Source organism: Crassostrea angulata, chromosome 2, assembly GCF_025612915.1.
Source record: "Crassostrea angulata isolate pt1a10 chromosome 2, ASM2561291v2, whole genome shotgun sequence".
NCBI classification, from domain to species: Eukaryota; Metazoa; Mollusca; class Bivalvia; order Ostreida; family Ostreidae; genus Magallana; species Magallana angulata.
The window spans coordinates 33,028,239-33,049,001 of NC_069112.1; the positions used below are offsets into that span (position 1 = coordinate 33,028,239).

At 32.4% G+C, this 20,763-nt stretch overlaps 1 protein-coding gene across 1 annotated transcript; it reads left to right on the forward strand.

Moving 5' to 3' along the window:
- Positions 1-6,643: 6,643 nt before the first annotated feature.
- LOC128174213 (ankyrin-1-like) lies at positions 6,644-20,233 on the forward strand. The gene is made up of 3 exons (XM_052839824.1): positions 6,644-8,588; positions 15,084-15,162; positions 20,026-20,233. Exons 1-3 carry the CDS (start codon positions 6,644-6,646, stop codon positions 20,231-20,233), a joined length of 2,232 nt encoding a protein of 743 aa, XP_052695784.1.
- The last annotated feature ends 530 nt before the right edge of the window (positions 20,234-20,763 follow it).

Genomic DNA, 20,763 nt, shown 5'->3' on the forward strand with positions numbered 1-20,763 from the left:
AGGTCACATTCAGAGTTCGACCCTTATTTATAATTTTTAAAAATTCGTTGGCAATCTTTCAAAATCTTCTCAAAAATTACTTTTAATTATAAATTTGCTGGTCAGAATCCCAATGTTGTAGTGTCCATTTCTCCGTTGCTAATAAAATACCAATTCACTTACTCAAACAACTTGAATTTTTAATTCATGGATAAACCCGTTTGCTTATAACCAAACAGTTTGAAGACAAGTTTAAAGAACCCTTAAAAATTTATCTGGAAACTGTTTCTCAGTATACAAGGTTATTTTTCAGTTACCAGATATACACTTTTAATACCAAATAAGTCCTTGTAATAGAACTGTATTTGGAACACTCTATTCCCCTTAGATCAAAGTATTTGCATGGCTGCTAATTTCATTCCATATATCAAGGATCAGGAATTGTCAAATTATCTTCTTTAAAACTTCACAATCTATAATATACAAGTACCCGATATGATGTTATAACTATTAATTAGCATGCATTATTTACAAAAATACAATTCCTGCAATTTACCAATGCAGAGAATTTTTAAACATGTTCATCCAAATAGCAAGTTTGTATTCAAAGTTATGGTTACATTCTTAATGCATAATATTTCATTCCTTTCATTATGTCATATCAATTAACAGTTTTGGCTGAATCAGAATGGCTCATTTATATAGAACTCAGCATAGAAGTTATAATTTCTCAGCAAAAAAATATTACTTTCATCAAATAAGCTATAAATTCATTACTTTTCCCAAATGTCATACAATTTGATGCTGATTTCAAAAATTGTTAATGATTATAAATCTTAAGGTATGTGAACTTCAATAGATAATTAAAGTAAATTAAGGTAACTCCTATCATAATACAATGGACCCTACAATACATTGTAATAAAAATAATTTTGAAGTGTTTTCCTGGGTAGGCAGGATTTATTGTCATTTTTTAGATCTCTTTATGAAATGTGTAATTCTAAATACAACAGGGGAAGTGACCCTGACTTCCGACACCCCTATAGATCAGTGCGTGTAATAACAAATTATTTATACTCAAGTTTTTGAAGAAATAATTAGTTAAAAGATCTGCGAATCTGATATTTACAGTCCTATTCCTATATCCCAATGACAATTACTGGCATAAAGACCAGTAAACAGAAGCCTATTTTAAACAATACCTATCAATACAATACCTACATGCTCTTTTATTTATTGATGTGAGTATGCTTGGAAAAATAATCCCCTCAAACAGTAGAACAGGTAGTTTGGTAACATGTTTCAACTTTTCTTACTAGCTAGCAGGAAATTAATAAGAAAGTAACAAAATTCACTACTCCTAAAATTTAGAAACTACCTCTGACTGTTGGTTGTATCCCCTACATATATGAATGCATTCTACATACAACAAAGTGTTGAACAAACAGTTGTAATACATGTATTTTAAAAAATGGTTACATGTACATTTAAGCATATGTGAAAAGTGTTTCGTTTTAAAAATCAATTATCTAACTTTCAAATGATACATATGTGATTTTGTGTGTATTTTCCAAGCTTTTGTAGCGAGGAAGTGGATAATTTCCATACGATTAATATAATACCAGAATATATATGGTAATAGCTATATCTTTGCACACATTTTTTTTTTTGCTTACAGATTTAATTTCTTTGGTTTTCTTGTGTGTATTGATTTTCTTGTTTTGTTTTCATGCAGGGATTGAAGGTACTAAAAAGGGAAACAACTCATATATTTTAGATTGAAAGAAACAATTTCACATTAATAACACATGCATGTAAAATAAGTTCCAGTGGTATTGTAATTAATATAACTGGTATTTTTATTTGTAATTTATGATTTTTCTCAGTAATTCATAGAACTGTAATATAAAGAGAAACGGAAAAAAAATCACGGAGGGTATATTAAAAAAAAGGTCGACAAGGTTAAACTTTGATAACTGTAATTTACAATAGACGACATGTTATCAGACAAGATAGATTCCCACTGTACTAGACAACTTCTGTAGGATTTACGTAACTCAATCATATGTTCCTATAATTGCTGTTCAGAAGAAACAGTTTTCCTTGTGATTTTATATATATATATATATATATATATATATATATATATATATATATATATATATATATATATATATATATATATATATATATATATATATATATATATTTATTTATTTATTTATTTATTTGTTTTCCCTCGGACTGAAATGCCGCACTTTCATTGGTTTAAACATAGCACGTGATTGCCTCCTATATCTCTATATTTGTTCGGTGAAAAATAATATTAGGCAATATGGACGTCATTGGTCGACGTTTCGCTTACTCGTTTCGGCATTTCATAGTATTTAATACATAAACTGCATGCCGTAAGTTCTTAAAGTATTTGGAGTAGTTGCCCTTAGAAATTCTTTAAAATTAGAGTAGTTGCCCTTAGAATATTGACGTCACATAGTTTTGTCTGGAGCAGAACAAAATGGCAGCGTCGAAATTTGCTCCAATCTCTGCAGAGAAAGAGAGAAAATATTTAAAATTGAATAGCAACAAATCATTGTAAGTAAACATGGTTGAAGCAAAGATTTTTAAAGAGTAATTGAAAGGTGAGATTGACAATTTTGAAGAAATGAGTTAAATTGGACGAGTTGTTAGGCATTTTGTACATGGCTTTGCGCAGATCATCGCTATTTGTAAATAAAATATGTCTCTTGATAGTCTTCGGGAAAAACAAAACACTTATTAGGTTAGTTACTGACTCACTACGGAAATATATTGGGTTGATCAATCTCATAGATGGCGAGGCGAAGCAGTAACTAACCTAATAAGTAATAATATATATATATATATATATATATATATATATATATATATATATATATATATATATATATATATATATATATATATATATATATATATATATATATATATATATATATATATCGTTTTAAAACCATTTTGATACTCTGCTATGTTTGTTTAATCAGTGAATCGAATCTGCAAAAGACATAATGTTGAAACTCAGGAAACGGGAGAGAGTTTACCATTTATTTCTGCTGGGAATCAACATGCTCTAAATGAACTACTTGATGAAGGTATTGCATCCTTTATATGATCATTATTTTGCTGAAATATAAACTTTTGATTTAAAAGTATAGCTGTAAAGACTTACCATTGTTTGTAATCTTGTATTTTTTGTAACTGTTGTTAAAACTTAAATTAAAAAAGAATCGTTACAATCGATAACAATAATAAGATTCTTACCTATTGCTTCCAAAGCCCATCAATATGATATGCAATATCAAATTATAAGACGATTTTATCACATATTTTGATATTTTGTTTTACGTATAAACCCTCTGTGGAAGTCTTTAAGGTACAATAAATTGATATTATCATAACATCATTCATTCTTTGGTTGCCTTGAAACTTTACGATGGAAAGAGTAATACTGATATTATTAACCACACTTAATCGCGAGTTTTTCTTCGCATATAAGCAAAAACAATCATACAAAAGACAGCATTTAAGACAATAAAGTCGCCGTTACTCAATGATAAAGAGTGTACTTGACACCCTGTGACTTTATCTAGTACGACAATCATACTATGGGATTTCAACTCATTATACAATTGTTTATCTTGAAAAATTAGGCTGTCTTTCTCTGTAGAGGAACAGTAGTTTGGTCTAATAGCCTGCATGTATGAGTTCAAATTCGGCTGAGGCTTTTGTTTTTGTAAGTAGAAATATAGAAGGTTTGACTTGTATGCAAAACCTTTACCAAAGGTTTAAAGGATCCTTACCAAAAAAGAAGCAGCCGGTAAAAAAACCCCCAAATAGCTATATTTTATCGAAGAATTTACTAATATTCAGCTTTTAAAACCATTTTCATCAATCAAATGTGATTTTTGTATATATATGTATATGCATGTCCATTGCTGTTTTAGTGAACTATATATTTTATGCAGGTCCCACTAGTATTTTGATGGTGAAGAAAGGTGATCGATTGAATATAGAAAATTGGTCACCGAACGGTAATCTTCTTTGAGATTTAAAATCATAACGTTGAATCATTTAAAAAAAGAAAGAATAATTTAAGGGATCCAATTAAAAAAAATGTATCTTTATTCTTTGTTTATCGTACATCTTAATTTATGCTACCGAATATTTAAATAGATTTTTGTATTTTAAAACGAGGAAAAAACAACGCAGTATAATATTCAGTCTGTAAATCACGTTAGTTACATGTATCAAGAAGTTTGTCTTCAGGAGCATTGGTGGATCGCATTTTCATAAACTAACTGCATAATTATTTTTCTAAGTTTGATAGTTTAAAATTATTTTCAACATAATGAAACGCACCTTATGAAAAAGAGGTTAAACATACCAACGTGTACGTGTGTAAAGAAAAAATTGTACATTTTGTCCTAATGTTTGTAGTGAAAATTTTCTACACGTATGTTAACGAAAAACATGTGTAGTTTGCAAAGCGCCCTTTAGGTAAAACTCATAGGTAATATTTTTTTGTAGATCATTTTAATCGAAGAAATGTGTTCTTCTTATGCAACAATGTTTAATGCGAATATAGATGAAAAAAAAATGATTTTGTGTCGTAAGGTTTCAAAACATTTCTCTCCTCTAATAAACATTCCTATGACTCTATGACTCTTAATCATCTGTGTTAACATACGTGTATGTTTTACCTGAAACGACGGCGTTCAATTAAATTTAGTTTTCGACTGTGTCTATCTTACCTCAAATTTATTAAATAGAGATGATATTTCTATATGTAAAATATATTTAAAACATTTACAAGTGCAAAAAGACAAACTGCAAAACTAGAAGGGTAATTTGAATTAGAAGCATATCAACTTGAAGCTTACACGTACATGTACAATCATCCGTTGGTCTGCTTAACCTTTCTATTTTATCTTTTTTTCACATGTTTCTTCAGAATTTCCACTGGATCAAGCCCTCATTGAACAATGGAAAGAAGACGACAAATGCTTTGTTGAAACAAGTGCGAGTAAACAAATGGAAAAACTCACAAAAAGTCAGAACATCGTAGTTGTGACGGGTCACTCAGGGTCCGGAAAATCCGCAATCCTGCATCATATTGCTCTTAAATATAGAAGTAAAGGCTCGAATGTAAAACCCGTTCGTTATGTGATGGACTTGATACACATTATTAATTCACCCAAAAGCGTAATACAGGATGAAACCCTTTTTGTTTTCGATGATCCAATTGGCAAAGATTCATTTGATGAAATTGAATATACTACATTGAGAAAATATGAGAACAGTTTAGAGGCATTTTTTTAAAATGAACAAACTTCTGGTGTCGTGTAGAAAATATATTCTTTTTGATAATAAAGTTAAAGGAATTTTTAAAAATAAGGCAGACGTTGTAGACCTGACTTACGACCAATTCAAACTGAGTAATGAAGAAAAAAAGGATATTTGGAAGAAGCACGGAGGTGACGAAAACGAGTTTTTATATGGACTATCGGAAAATGTTCATACAGAATCATATTTTCCTTTACTATGTAAATTATATTTTAGCCCAAAGTTTACAACAACCAAAACACTGAGATTTTTTGAAGCACCCGTGGAGGTCTTTAAAGAGGAAATAGGAAATTTCAGACAATCAAGCAAAGACAAATACTGTGCTTTAGTTCTTCTTGTACTATTTAACGATAGTCTTTGCATTGGTAAATTAAGGGATTCCGAAAAAACAAGAGAAAAATATAAACTTGCTTTGGAACTGTGTGAAATGAGGATAGAAACCGCACCTCATAGTATTCGTGATGCATTAGAAACTTTGCAAGGTTTGTTTGTCAAGAAAATAGGTGACATTTATTCTTTTTATCACGACTTTGTGATGGAAGTTACCACTTACGTGTTTGCAAACGACTATCTTTCGGAGATAATAGAATATGTAGATATTTCTTTCCTAAGAAAAAAAGTAAAGTTAGAATGTTGTAATAAAGAAAGTGACCAATTAACTATACATTTAGGAGACGAACATTTTGTTGTTCTTGGTAAACGATTTTTCAATGAAATTTTTGGAGAACATTTATTAGATGTTGTACTCAACAATTGTTTAAAAAATGAGAAAGTAATTCAAATTTTTATAAATGAATTGAAAAGCCATCCAGAAAAAATCCAAATGTTGCTTGAAAAGAAAAAGCTTCAAATTGATTATCAAGAAATGATTCAAACATCAAATAATTTATTTTTGTCCAAACTAGTTTTTTTGAGTTTAGAAGAGAAAGTATCGCCCCTTGTAGCTATCATTATATTTTGTGATACAAGGTTATCCTTATATTGCTTGCAAACCATACAACAAATGTCACACTATTTTGTTGACAATTCACTTTTTTCTTCTGTGTGCTGCAGTGGCTCAAAAGATCTTTTTGCTTTGTTTAAAATTGATCAAGTTAAAAAATGTTTGAAAGAAAAATGGAATTTCTTCTACCCAATACACATTGCATCCGCATTTAATAATACGGATATACTACTTGAACTGATTCAAAATGGTGCCGATGTGAATCTAAAGACTGACAATGACTGGACTCCCCTATTGCTAGCAGCTGGAAACAATACCGATATAAACGAAGACAATGACATGAAACAATCTCACCAGTCAAGGCGTCAAGACACGGTGCAACTTTTATTGAGTAAAAATGCAGATATAAATTTGTGTATGAAAAACGGAGCCAGTCCTCTCCTTATAGCTTCTCAAAATGGTCACGATAACATTGTACAACTTTTGCTGAAAAATGGAGCAAACATTGACATCTCTATGGAAGATGGAGCCAGTCCTCTTTTCGTTGCTTGTCGAATGGGACATGAAAACATCGTACAACTTTTACTAAGTAATGGTGCTGACATTAATTTATGTTTGAAAGATGGAACTAGTCCTCTGCACGTTGCTTGTCGAGAAGGACACTTTGAAATTGTTGAACTTTTACTAAAAAAAGGAGCAGGTATTGATGATTGTACAAAAGACGGAGCAAGTCCTATATCCGTTGCTTGTCGGAAGGGACGCAAAAAGATCGTTCAACTTTTATTAAGTAATGGTGCTGACATTAATTTATGTTTGAAAGATGGAACTAGTCCTCTGCACGTTGCTTGTCGAGAAGGACACGTTGAAATTGTTGAACTTTTACTAAAAAAAGGAGCAGGTATTGATGATTGTACAAAAGACGGAGCAAGTCTTGTATACGTTGCTTGTCAGAAGGGACGCAAAAACATCGTTCAACTTTTACTAAGTAATGGTGCTGACATTAATTTATGTTTGAAAGATGGAACTAGTCCTCTGCACGTTGCTTGTCGAGAAGGACACTTTGAAATTGTTGAACTTTTACTAAAAAAAGGAGCATGTATTGATGATTGTACAAAAGACGGAGCAAGTCCTATATCCGTTGCTTGTCGGAAGGGACGCAAAAACATCGTTCAACTTTTATTAAGTAATGGTGCTGACATTAATTTATGTTTGAAAGATGGAACTAGTCCTCTGCACGTTGCTTGTCGAGAAGGACACGTTGAAATTGTTGAACTTTTACTAAAAAAAGGAGCAGGTATTGATGATTGTACAAAAGACGGAGCAAGTCCTATATACGTTGCTTGTCAGAAGGGACGCAAAAACATCGTTCAACTTTTACTAAGTAATGGTGCTGACATTAATTTATGTTTGAAAGATGGAACTAGTCCTCTGCACGTTGCTTGTCGAGAAGGACACTTTGAAATTGTTGAACTTTTACTAAAAAAAGGAGCAGGTATTGATGATTGTACAAAAGACGGAGCAAGTCCTATATCCGTTGCTTGTCGGAAGGGACGCAAAAACATCGTTCAACTTTTATTAAGTAATGGTGCTGACATTAATTTATGTTTGAAAGATGGAACTAGTCCTCTGCACGTTGCTTGTCGAGAAGGACACGTTGAAATTGTTGAACTTTTACTAAAAAAAGGAGCAGGTATTGATGATTGTACAAAAGACGGAGCAAGTCCTATATCCGTTGCTTGTCGGAAGGGACGCAAAAACATCGTTCAACTTTTATTAAGTAATGGTGCTGACATTAATTTATGTTTGAAAGATGGAACTAGTCATCTGCACGTTGCTTGTCGAGAAGGACACATTGAAATTGTTGAACTTTTACTAAAAAAAGGAGCAGGTATTGATGATTGTACAAAAGACGGAGCAAGTCCTATATACGTTGCTTGTCAGAAGGGACGCAAAAACATCGTTCAACTTTTACTAAGTAATGGTGCTGACATTAATTTATGTTTGAAAGATGGAACTAGTCCTCTGCACGTTGCTTGTCGAGAAGGACACTTTGAAATTGTTGAACTTTTACTAAAAAAAGGAGCAGGTATTGATGATTGTACAAAAGACGGAGCAAGTCCTATATACGTTGCTTGTCAGAAGGGACGCAAAAACATCGTTCAACTTTTACTAAGTAATGGTGCTGACATTAATTTATGTTTGAAAGATGGAACTAGTCCTCTACACGTTGCTTGTCGAGAAGGACACTTTGAAATTGTTGAACTTTTACTAAAAAAAGGAGCAGGTATTGATGATTGTACAAAAGACGGAGCAAGTCCTATATCCGTTGCTTGTCGGAAGGGACGCAAAAACATCGTTCAACTTTTATTAAGTAATGGTGCTGACATTAATTTATGTTTGAAAGATGGAACTAGTCCTCTGCACGTTGCTTGTCGAGAAGGACACGTTGAAATTGTTGAACTTTTAATAAAAAAGGAGCAGGTATTGATGATTGTACAAAAGACGGAGCAAGTCCTGTATACGTTGCTTGTCAGAAGGGACGCAAAAACATCGTTCAACTTTTACTAAGTAATGGTGCTGACATTAATTTATGTTTGAAAGATGGAACTAGTCCTCTGCACGTTGCTTGACGAGAGGGACAATGTGAAATTGTTGAACTTTTATTGAAAAAAGGAGCAGACATTAATGATTGCACAAAAGACGGAGCAAGTCCTATATACGTTGCTTGTCAGATGGGACATGAAACCATCGTAGAACTTTTGCAAAGTAATGGAGCTGTCAGTAACTTATGTAAGAATGATGGAACTGGTCCTCTTCACGTTGCTTGTCGAGAGGGATTCGATAGAATTGTTGAACTTTTACTAAAGAAAGGAGCAGAAATTAATAATTGTACAAAAGACGGAGCCAGTCCGATATTTATAGCTTGTCAACATGGACACAATGACACTGTACACATTTTACATAATAATGGAGCTGATATAAATTTATGTACAAAAAATGGGGTCAGTCCACTTCATACAGCTTGTAAACACAACCGTGGTAGCATTGTAAAACTTTTGCTGAATTATGGAGCAGACATTAATTTATGTGATAAAGATGTAACCAGTTCTCTCTATTTGGCTTGTGAATCCGGATATGATAGCGTTGTAAAACTCTTACTGCGTAATGGAGCAAATATAAATTTATGTTTGAATGAGGGAACCAGTCCTCTTTTAATAGCTTGTTTACATGGTCATGGCGAAATCGTGCATCTTTTACTGAATAATGCAGAAGATATCAATTTATCTATCATAAACGGAGCTCTCCATAAATGTTGTGAACAGGGGCTTGATAACTTTGTTGAACTTTTACTGAGCAAAAGAGCAGATATAGATTTATGTATGAAAAACAAAGCTCTACATACAGCTTGCCAACACGGCCATGATGGCACTAAAAAAATTCTACTTAAACATGGAGCAGCTATCATTGAATGTGATAAATAAGGAATTTTATCTATATAAAGCTTGTAAGTATGGATACATGCATGACAACGTTGTTTAAATTATATTATTGCTTTTGTGTGTGTGTGTTTTGTTTTGTTTTCTGTTTTTGTTTTCATTAATTTTTTTTTTAGGATCTGATATAAAATACGAGTGCACTTAAGCTTTCGAGAAGGGACTCTTTACAGTGCCGTTTTTATGTAGAAAATATCAACAAATAGCTTTTTCACGTAATATCTAAGCACTGATGGATAATTCTGATTTAAATACACGCTTAACTTTCCCAAAATTAGCATACATTTTGAACAACAGAGGATTTTTAAATGCCTATAGATAATCTAAATCCGGGAAAAAGTACTGAACATATATGAATTGTATCTATTTAAATCGACACTATTCTGTTGGTGGATTGATTGGCACATTTGCTGAGTTATACTTTATGCGTTATTTTATGTCTGGAAAAAATTCGATTAAAACTTTGAAGTTGCATATTACCATAGTGATGAAACACATTCCTGACTATATAAAGTCGATGAAAAACGATTTAAAACGCGTCAGTGTTTTACAGTCAGCAGATTTGACAAACAGCTACCTGGACAGAACCCATGTGACAATTCAAAATAATTTATTCAACATGTGGGTTCAACATGCCTTGAACTTGCTCGAGACACGTAGATAATAGCTCTAGCTTGCTTTGAAAAAAAAACCCTTCCAAAGCAGGGTCTGTCTTGCAAGTAAAAACTCATCAATTACCGTAGTATTGCATATCAAATAATCAATATTATTATTATTATTATTATTGTTATGGACGAAATTAGTGTCTTAATATTTGTAAAATTTAAAAAAATAGTGCTTGCAAACTAATATACGATCTGTACAATCCGCAGTCTGTATAATATGTATATACTTGTATTATGTTTTGTAAGGGATTGTTTTATCGTGGCGATAGTAACTGTCCGCACCGCAATTTGTATAACTTGTGTATATCATGTTTTGTAAGGGGTTGTTTTATCTGGGGCGGTAACCGTCCGCCCCAAAATCTGTAAAATGTGTGTATGTTTTATCTGGGGCGGTAACTGTCCACTCCAAAATCTGTAACTATTTGTGTATGTCATGTCTTGTAAGGGATTGTTTTATCCGTAGCGGTAACTGCCCACTACGAAATATGTATAATTTGTGTATATCATGTTTTGTAAGGGATTGTTTTATCGGAGGCAGTAACTGTCCGCACCGAAATCTACATGTATATATTTTTTATCAATAAACTTCGAATTTAGAATAAGATTGCATTATTTCACGATAGTAGAATATTTTGATACTTTAGAACTTAATTTGAATTTGAGTTAAAATAAAGCGAGTTCCAACACTCAGGATAGATTAGTTAGGATGAGCTAAAATCCCCAGTGCTCATAGTGATTGGTTCAACTGGTTGGTGACTCATATGCATAAGCACTAAAGCACACACCATGCAGTAATTCTACAAAACTAGGTAGCATACTAGAAAGGCTGTTTAAGAATCAGAGTAAGGATGCATCTACTACATATTTAACATCCTCTTGATGAGAGAAAGGAGGTTTTGGTTGAGGCATGGCAAACAAAATGAAAAATGGGGGTCAATGCCCCCATTTCAATTACTTTAATTGACATTAGATACACACAACCGTTTTTAAAATGATTATTTTTACTTCTTTTATGAATTATTAGCATTATATTATGTCGGCATAATTTCTAATTTGCTTCCTACGACCACCTTACTTAATAATTATATGCTGTTAACAGTTATAACCTAAAAGTAATAAATATTGCAAATTAAAGCAATACAGAAATTATTTGAAAACTTGTATCCGTACAATAAGGATCATAATTTAAAAAGAAATAATATAGTGTGCTGAGTGGACTTATAATTAACACATTCTGTAACTGAAAATTGTACATCTCAAATATGTACAAGGACAATACGTGTGATATTTAGAACATGGTATAGTTAAATTTGTTTACAATGATCTCCGAACATAGATAATATTCTTTTGAATGACGTCACAGTGGCTTAAAAACTCTACACTTCAATACTAAATATGCACCTATTAGCTGGAGTTAAATTAATGAAATGTTTTGTTTGATATAACCATGCTTTAATTTGGTTAATATCAACATGTCTTGTAACACTCATTAAAGTCCTTTATAAACTGACTTTACAGGTTTTAAGTTTTTGGGGCGATTGAAATACTTTCTTCTTTGCATACTTTTAACATGAAATCCTGGATTTTGCATTATCGTGAATGTATCGAGTGTGATATTTCTAGGGAATTCGTCAAACAATGACATAAATAAATGCATTTTGCCAATTATAATTTAATTATCAAATTTTAATCAGATTCCAATTTTCAAGAAATCATTAACAACAGAATAATTATGATGGTTAAAGCTGCAAAGTCAAAATTTCACCAAAACTTTTAAACGTCCAAGAAAAAAATCGTTTACAAAATTCATAATACTAAGCTCTCTTTAATTTCATTAAATTTGACATTTGAATTTGAATAATTTAGCAGTAGATATCATACAGTGTTATCCTATTAAAATTAGAATATAAAGTCTCAAATATCCGAACATGCATCTTTACTACTATATTGAGATAATAGACTCGAATTTCGGGGCTTTAATACCGAAAAAAAGGAAGAGCACAGTCTTTTGTTTTATATATTTTAAACATCACTGGTACTTGAAGATTACCAATTTGTTTTTATTTTTCTCAATCAAGCTTCGCCAACAAATATTCCTTTAAAAACATCCAGAAATTATCTGGATTTTTGGAGGATTTTATAATCTTGCACATGTGCATTACATTCACGCTAAATTACGGGATGCTTTTTAGTATATATTTTTTCACAATATCACATTTGTATGGATAAACTCAGAAACGATATTACGAGTACGTGTGGATTTTCTTTGAAAATTTGTCTTATATTCTGTTCATCAAAGGAATACGGGAAATAACTCTAATTGATGGCATTTAATATGACTATCCCGAGAGTCCCGAATGTCAACAGGGTGTGTAAAATAAAGCGAGTAAAAAACGTTGGTGAAAAAGTGTTGAATTCTTCTTTAAAATGAATTAAGTTTTTAGATGAAAATGTCAATGCGGGTTCATTTATTTTCTCCAAAGTCGTTCCGGAGCGATTCTGCATTTGTTTACTACATTACGGGTATATGGGAGGCATCTTAACTGTGGTGAAGGCCTGTTCCAAGACTCAGTTAGATTATTTTAACTAAGCAGAGTGTAGTGAAATTAATAGCATTATTGTAGTCTCAAATTTTCGTATTATTCATAATGAAAATATCCTCTTTAACTCTAAAACCAAATAAACTCGAAGAGTTTATACAGTGCCATTCGCATTTTTCTAAAATAAATTTTAAGTAATCGATTATAAATCGAAACATGTTATACAGTCATCAATTACAATATATTACGAGACAAAATTAAATGTAATCGAATAATAATCGATTACACAAAATACTTCAATGTAATCGATTAATAATCGATTATATTTTAAAGTTATGGTGCTATGCTTGTGACTAAAATACTAAATTTTGTATCGTGACTTGAAAAATATCATATATAATATCATAAAATTCAAAATTGTACAATAGAATATCATTATATATGATACAAAACATATAATACAATATCGTATTACTTTTAACAGCATTGTATCATATCACACTTTGTCGTAAAATATAATTCAACACGTATCACATGATACAATATCATATCATAGAATGAAGTATGATACTAAAAGCTAAAATATCATATGATATGATATAATATTATGTCATATTATATTTCTTAATATCATATCATATGATTAAAAAAAGTATCATATGAAACACTGTTGTTTCATATGATATTGTATTTTATTACAAACTTAGTAATAAATACAGGTTTTTTGCACATGTGATGCAGATGACATCACAAAATCCGTATTGGCCCTCCAGGGCTGATACGGATCCGTATCACACCCCTTGCGGAACTCCTCTGCCTTTTTTTGCTTCGGCATTTTTGCATGTTTACAGACGAAAAATAAAAAATACATTTTCAGTTACAGTCGACATTTTTAAGTGCAGTTGAAAACTTCAAATGGTAGCACATTTTTTAAGCAGTCAACTTTTAAAACCTAGTGAAATTCCGTTCTGTAGCTTCATGTTTGTTAAAACAAGAAAAACTCATATTTTTTTTAAATACATGTACATGTCCAGACTTCTTTCGAATCATATGAATAATCAATTTGTTCAAGTTGATGGGTTTTCTTTTTAAATTTATTTCTAAGTATGTAATAAATATAATAATAGATACCCTTTTCCATATCACAGCTTGTATCAGCCCTTGACCAATATCAAACCTCGGGCCTTCGGCCCTCGGGCTGATATTGGAGTTTCGGGCTAATACAAGCTGTGATATGGAAAAGGGTATGTATTATTCTCTATATATATTACGATATTGATATGTTATGTGGTTGGTTTGGTAAATTCTATTTACACATACATTGTTATATCTCTTTTTACATGAAAGTCTGACTAAACTAAACTAAATTAACTGTCATGTGGTTATGTATCATACGAAACACCATCTATGCAAGTATGGTGAAGATAGGGCCAGAAGTAACTTAGACATGGTCATCAAAAGGCACCTGTCTTAAAAGCTTTAACCAGTTCCAAAAACTTTTATTCATCTAGCATCCAAAACATATAGCTCAGATATAGAATAGAAGGCTGTGGTTTTCATCAATATTACACGATGCACTATTAATGCACGTTTAGTTAAGATATGACCAGAAATAACTTAGATCATCAAAGGGCACGTGCCCTCAAAACTTTGACCTGCTCTTACATGTAACACATTACCTCCTCCAGCATCTATAAATGCATTTCTTAAATTCTCATCAAAGTCTTCCAGGTCCACGAGAAGTTTCAGATGCATCATCCATGCAAGTTTAGTAGAGATTAAAACAAGTAATAACTTAGATACAGGACCAGCTCTAAAAACTCTAACAAGGTCCGGACGCTGACGGCCATGGTATAGAATAAGCTCCCCCTACTTCGTCTAATGATCAGTGAGCTAAAAATTTATAAAAAGATATTTTTTATAATCTGTTATGCATACATACTCTAAACGGTACGCAAACTTTTACAGTAATGTATAATTGTATATTTTTAAGAGAGTTATAGATGCTGAAAGTGAATAATAAAAGTTAAAAAAAAAATACTTTTTCCAAGTGTCCTACAATGAGTCCTTCCAATTCAAGGTGTCCTTAGAAAACAAGTAACAGAAGACCCCGATGCTGCTCCAAACCGAGAGGACAACGATAAGGGACAACCTCTGATGTATAGAGAAAATCACATTAAATATAAATACGTTGGTTTGCCACAGTGTATTGTACGTGATATCTAGAAATAATTTTAAAATCAAATTCTACAATTTGAAAAAGACAAAACAATTTTTGTGATATTTGATGATATGGGTGACATTTAATCAATATCAAAGACAAAAATGAACATCTGGTTGAGAGACCACGGTTTCCCCGGGGGAACCAAAATCTTCCGCTTTCTGCTTTATAGTCAAAAGGCTTAATCAGTCATATTTACGCTAAACAATATTATAATTCAATTTAACCTGATACAATTATTTCATATTATATTCCACATATTATCGATAGAACCATGAAACTAGTATTACGTTGTTTTGAAATCATGTTTATCGCAAATTCTTTTGAAATGTATCAAAATAAAAACGACCCTTTCACGCGTCTTACATGTAGCAGCCAATAATTCAGCAATAGCTGTGAAACAGATGGGAGTAGCAGAATAAAATCAACATAGATTTTATCACACTCACAATCAAGTGTTGTTGAATGTTTTTTTTGTTTTTTCAAAATCATAATTTGCAACATAAATTTAGTATCCTCCGTCAATAAATCATCGTCCATTGATCTGTTTACTATGAAGTTGATTGCTGATTAGGTCGTCACTGACAAATTACAGGGGTTTTTTTTTATCAAATTAAAGATCGACAAAACTCGCAGATAAGCTGCAGCTGGGATTTTCAGCACACATATTCTTATATGATGCTAGTTAAACCGGGAAAACTATTATAAACCGATTTTTTTTTATCAAATGAAATGTTTTTGGAACGGAATGATTTTGTGACAACAGTCCTTTCAGAAAAAAGCAAGGGAGTCAGCGACTGTAATAAGAAACTCGGGTGTGTGCCCGTGCTGTTCACATTTGCATATGGGGGTTTCCATTTTTATATTTACACTTATGACGTCATGGGAGTATAAACTCGAGTTCCAGTTTAAGTCCCAATGATGACTACAGGGGACAGAAATGTTGGTCAATGTGTATCAATGCACTTTTTTCTTTTTAAAATTGCGTGCAAACATTTATGCGCAAGACTGTGCAAATTATACGTACTTTGTGGAAACCCAATTAAGTATAGTGTTTTTGGCACAAAAATGCTTTAACTTAAACCCAGATGATACAAGCTTACATGAGGCTGATGAGCTTCTTCCCCAAAGTCTCTACTTCCCTTGAAGGGGATCCAGTATAGTTAACACCAATTGTAGCCAATGAAATTGTTTGATCTATTATAACTTTAGGCGAAAGTTAAAATTAAATAATTACGGAACAACAATTGTTTTAATATTGTATAATGAAAGGAAAAAGAAATGCATACATCAATGTTTAATATTTTATTGTAAAAATAAAAAAAAAAATAATAATGCAAATATGTTTATAAAACCATGAAGTTTATAGTTGAAAAGGGTCTCCATATTCTTGCTAGACACACACATCAGTCATCCGTAGCGTTTGATTTGATTTTGTGATTGTGTTTTTCACAAAAATCGATTTTTATTCGAGCATACTTAGAGAAAGTGAACACAAACTGCATAATACGGTGGTTAATTGAGGGACATTTTGTTTTTGTTCTTCAGTTTTGGTTTAAAAACTTTTTACGCATTAACATGTCACACTTGAAACTTTAAAAAGACAGGGGACGAGCTTTAACATAGCTAATTGAGGATTGTCGCATTTCGTGTTTGTCAGACGTTTTGGGGTATCTCAATCGAAAAATTTTTGTCTTCGTGAAGGTGTTAGAGATACATAAAGTATCAACAACCATAAACGCAACAGAAGGCCTCGATTAAGGAGGATCTCGCCATTTAAAGCGACAGACGTAGGACTGCAGTACAATCTGACAACCTTTTTCCTTAAAGATTGAGTGAGAAAAGAAATTGATTAGGGGTTTGGCATTATATCCAGGGGATAATACATGAATTACAGAATAAGGAGGATGTGGTGTGCCTTGATTGGTTAGGCGATTTGGTCCGCATCGCTCCAGCAGCATGTGGCTGACGAATCAAGGTTTATTTTACAAAGGGCAGATGGTCAAACACGCGTGCACAGACGCCGTAGACAACGCAATGCTGGCGTATTCATAGTAGATAGGGATCGCTTTGATGGAGGATCAGTCATGGTGTGGGAAGGACTTACGTAAGATCAAATGATGACCCTTGTTCTGATAAACAGAAATCTGAACGCAGTGCAGTACCGTGATTTCATCCTCTGTACAGATGTGTTCTATGTTCAGCAGTGTGGTAGAGCGAAATTTTATGAATTAAATATGTTTATTATATTATATGTATTATTGCATAATTTTGGTGATTATGTTCAAATCTTTTTCTAACATGAAAATATTTGAATATTGGTACAGTGTATTATTTTTATATTATTATTATTTAATCAATGCAATATTGAACAAAAATATTTAATACAGTTATCTAACCTTAATGTAAGAGTCCTATCATTTGTTATTTTTTACTCTGGCAATGCAAAATCTATATTTAGAAGGAATACCCTTTTTTCCTGTATTCCTGTATTTCTATTGGATAAAATTGGTCAGCTGTTACTTTTTTGGTCATGTGACAATTTTAGTAGGAAATTTCTTAGTTAAACCAGTTCCTATTTGGAAGTCTACTTGTGTCTACTTGAAATTTACATTCTTCATCAGGTCAGTTAATTTACAATTTTTTTATACTACCTAATATTTAAATACAGTTTTATTGTGAGATTATTTATAAAGATATCTAAGATATTATATAATTGGCTTAGAAATGAAATGACTAAATATCAGAAAGTTTGTTTACTAGTAAAATTCAGTCTGATCAAATAGTACAAGGCATTGTAAGTGTATTTTATTTTCTTAAATTTAGATTATCAACTACAGTATTATTTTTACATCCTGAATATTTTTCCTAATCAACCTTTACACCTCATGTGAGGTAAGCATTGTTTAAACATGGTTTAAGCTTAGTTCATGTATAGTTATATATAAATATATATCATAGTATTAGTAGTATTATAAAACTGATTAATATTTCTACAATTTAATTATAAACTCATATGAAATAAGTTTGACATGATAACAGTTCTATTTATAAAGATGCGATTATTTTTGTTTATTTATTTAATAAGCAGATAATTTAAATATCGACACAAATATTTTTGAGTCTAGTTTGTAAGAGGAATATTTTAATATTTTGTCAAAACTACATGCTTGTAAGAGTTATCTTTCCTAACTCGCATTTATTTCATTGCAGGGTTTATTTATACCTAATTTGTAATTTATTACAACAAATAAAGAAGTAAACTGAATACATCTCAACCTTATATCCACAACGGACTTAAGACCGACCTAAATACCCCGGGTTACAATGGCGCCCAAGGTGTTTTGTGGATCCTCGACAGACTGTGAGTGAATTTCCCGGAACCAACCAGCCGTCGAAGAGTTTGGACTTTATTTCCGGTAGTGACAGCACCTGCTCAACGAACATTATTATTCTGACTTTGTAAAAAAACCAAACAGTAATTCTTTAATTAAGGTTTAATTCAATTAGAAATTTAGCTTTAGACACTTATTTTTGAGTGCCATATTCAACATTTATTCTGCATAGTCAACATTTTGTTGAATTATCATTTACATTGGTCTGTTGGTATTTAGAATAGTATAATCATTATGAGTATTGATAGTAAATTTTAGTGATATTATGTGAAAGGAAATAATGATTTCAAGTGATTTCTCTTGGAATTCTGGAATTCTGAGAGGAATTTCTAGTGCTTGTGTTTTGTGAAATATATCAATATAAGTGGAACAAATTGTGAAATCAGTGTGAATGAAATAAGTGAATTCCAAGTGCAAATTTATCGTGATTCTGAATTCAATTATCATTCATCATGAGCGAAGAGGAAGATAATGTCATCAAAACTCAGCCGACTAGTCATTTTGAGTCCGAACCAGTTGACAAAGCGGTCTATGAGAGGATGCTGCACACATTTCAATCAATGGGACTAAATCCAAAGGAAAATAACCCAGCAGAACTTGGACAATAGATGAAAGACTATATAGCCCAAACAAAAGATATTCCACCAGGTGCTAGTAAAGTGGAACAAACAGGGGTAAGACAAGATGTAAAACCAAAGATACCCCCACTCAGTTTACCATCCGAGTGATCCAGCATATCAAGGACACGATATGTGACAACTTTGTCTACGTATCCCCCGAAAATAAGAACATTCTCCGGTGGAGATAACAAAGGAGATACAACCTATGACATCTGAAGGTATGAAGTGAAGATAGTGTTAAAAGACTCAGGATACACAAGAGAACAAAAAGTTTCGCCATCAGAAGGTCGCTTACAGGATCAGCAGTCAGAATAGTCATGTACCAAGGCCCGGATAAACCATTAAGCAATATTCTAAAAACATTAGATAGCGTGTACGGCAGTGTAGAAAATAACAGTTATTATCAGAATTTTACGGAGCAAGACAGAGAGAAGATGAAGACATCACGGCATGGAGTGGGAGACTGGAGGAAATCATCGGAAAGGGATTAGAGAAAGGAATAGTCAGACAAAATGAAGTGAATTACATGTTACATTCAATGCTTTGGACTGGACTGAGACAGGAACTTAAAGATATAAGTGGATCTAAATACGACGATATACAAGACTTTAACAAGTTAAGAATAGCCCTGAGACAAATCGAAAAGATCATCAGCAAGATCAACAGAAAACATCCAAATCAAATACAGCTACCAGTATATGCAAATCAACAAACAGTACAGCAGAAAACAGTGACATGGAAGAATTAAAGGGAATGGTGCAACAACTGGTGTCCTCCGTTCAACAGCAAAACGCTCCACAGCAATACAGAGAAAATCAACATTACAGAGGAACACAATACAGAGGAACATACAATGGACAACAACAAAGAAAGTCAAACACGTATCAATCATCAGCTGACAGCAACCAGTTCCAACAACAGCAAAGAGGACCAACTGCAGACAGAAACAGGGGAGAGATCATCTGTCGTCGATGTAGACAACCTGGACACATAGCCATAGGATGTCGTGTGAGAGTAGACCATTCAAGTCGCAATTTTAACTCCAGGAAGCCTATACAGAGGGGCCGGTATTAGGCTGGAATAACAGGATATCTCGTTGTCCCATTCCTACAAACAATTATGTGAAAACACCAATACCACCAGGGATATTTGGACCTCCAACAGAAACGGAAATTATTATCAACGGAAAAAAGATACCAGCTCTCATAGATACAGGGTCCACTGTATCAACTATAAGTGAATCCTTTTATAACAAAGAACTATCTCAAAGTGTTGACATGAAAACTTTAGACAACATTCTACAGATTGAATGTGCAGGAGGAACTCAGTTACCTTACAAAGGTTACATAGAAGTTAACTTGGAAATACTTAAAAACATTTCTCATACATCAGAACATGTAATGTTAGTGGTACCTGACAGTAAATACAGTCAACAAATACCTGCTTTAATTGGAACTAACGTTTTGGAATCCATGATGCAACTACTCAAAGAAGAACATGGAGTTCAATATTTACAGAATTTAT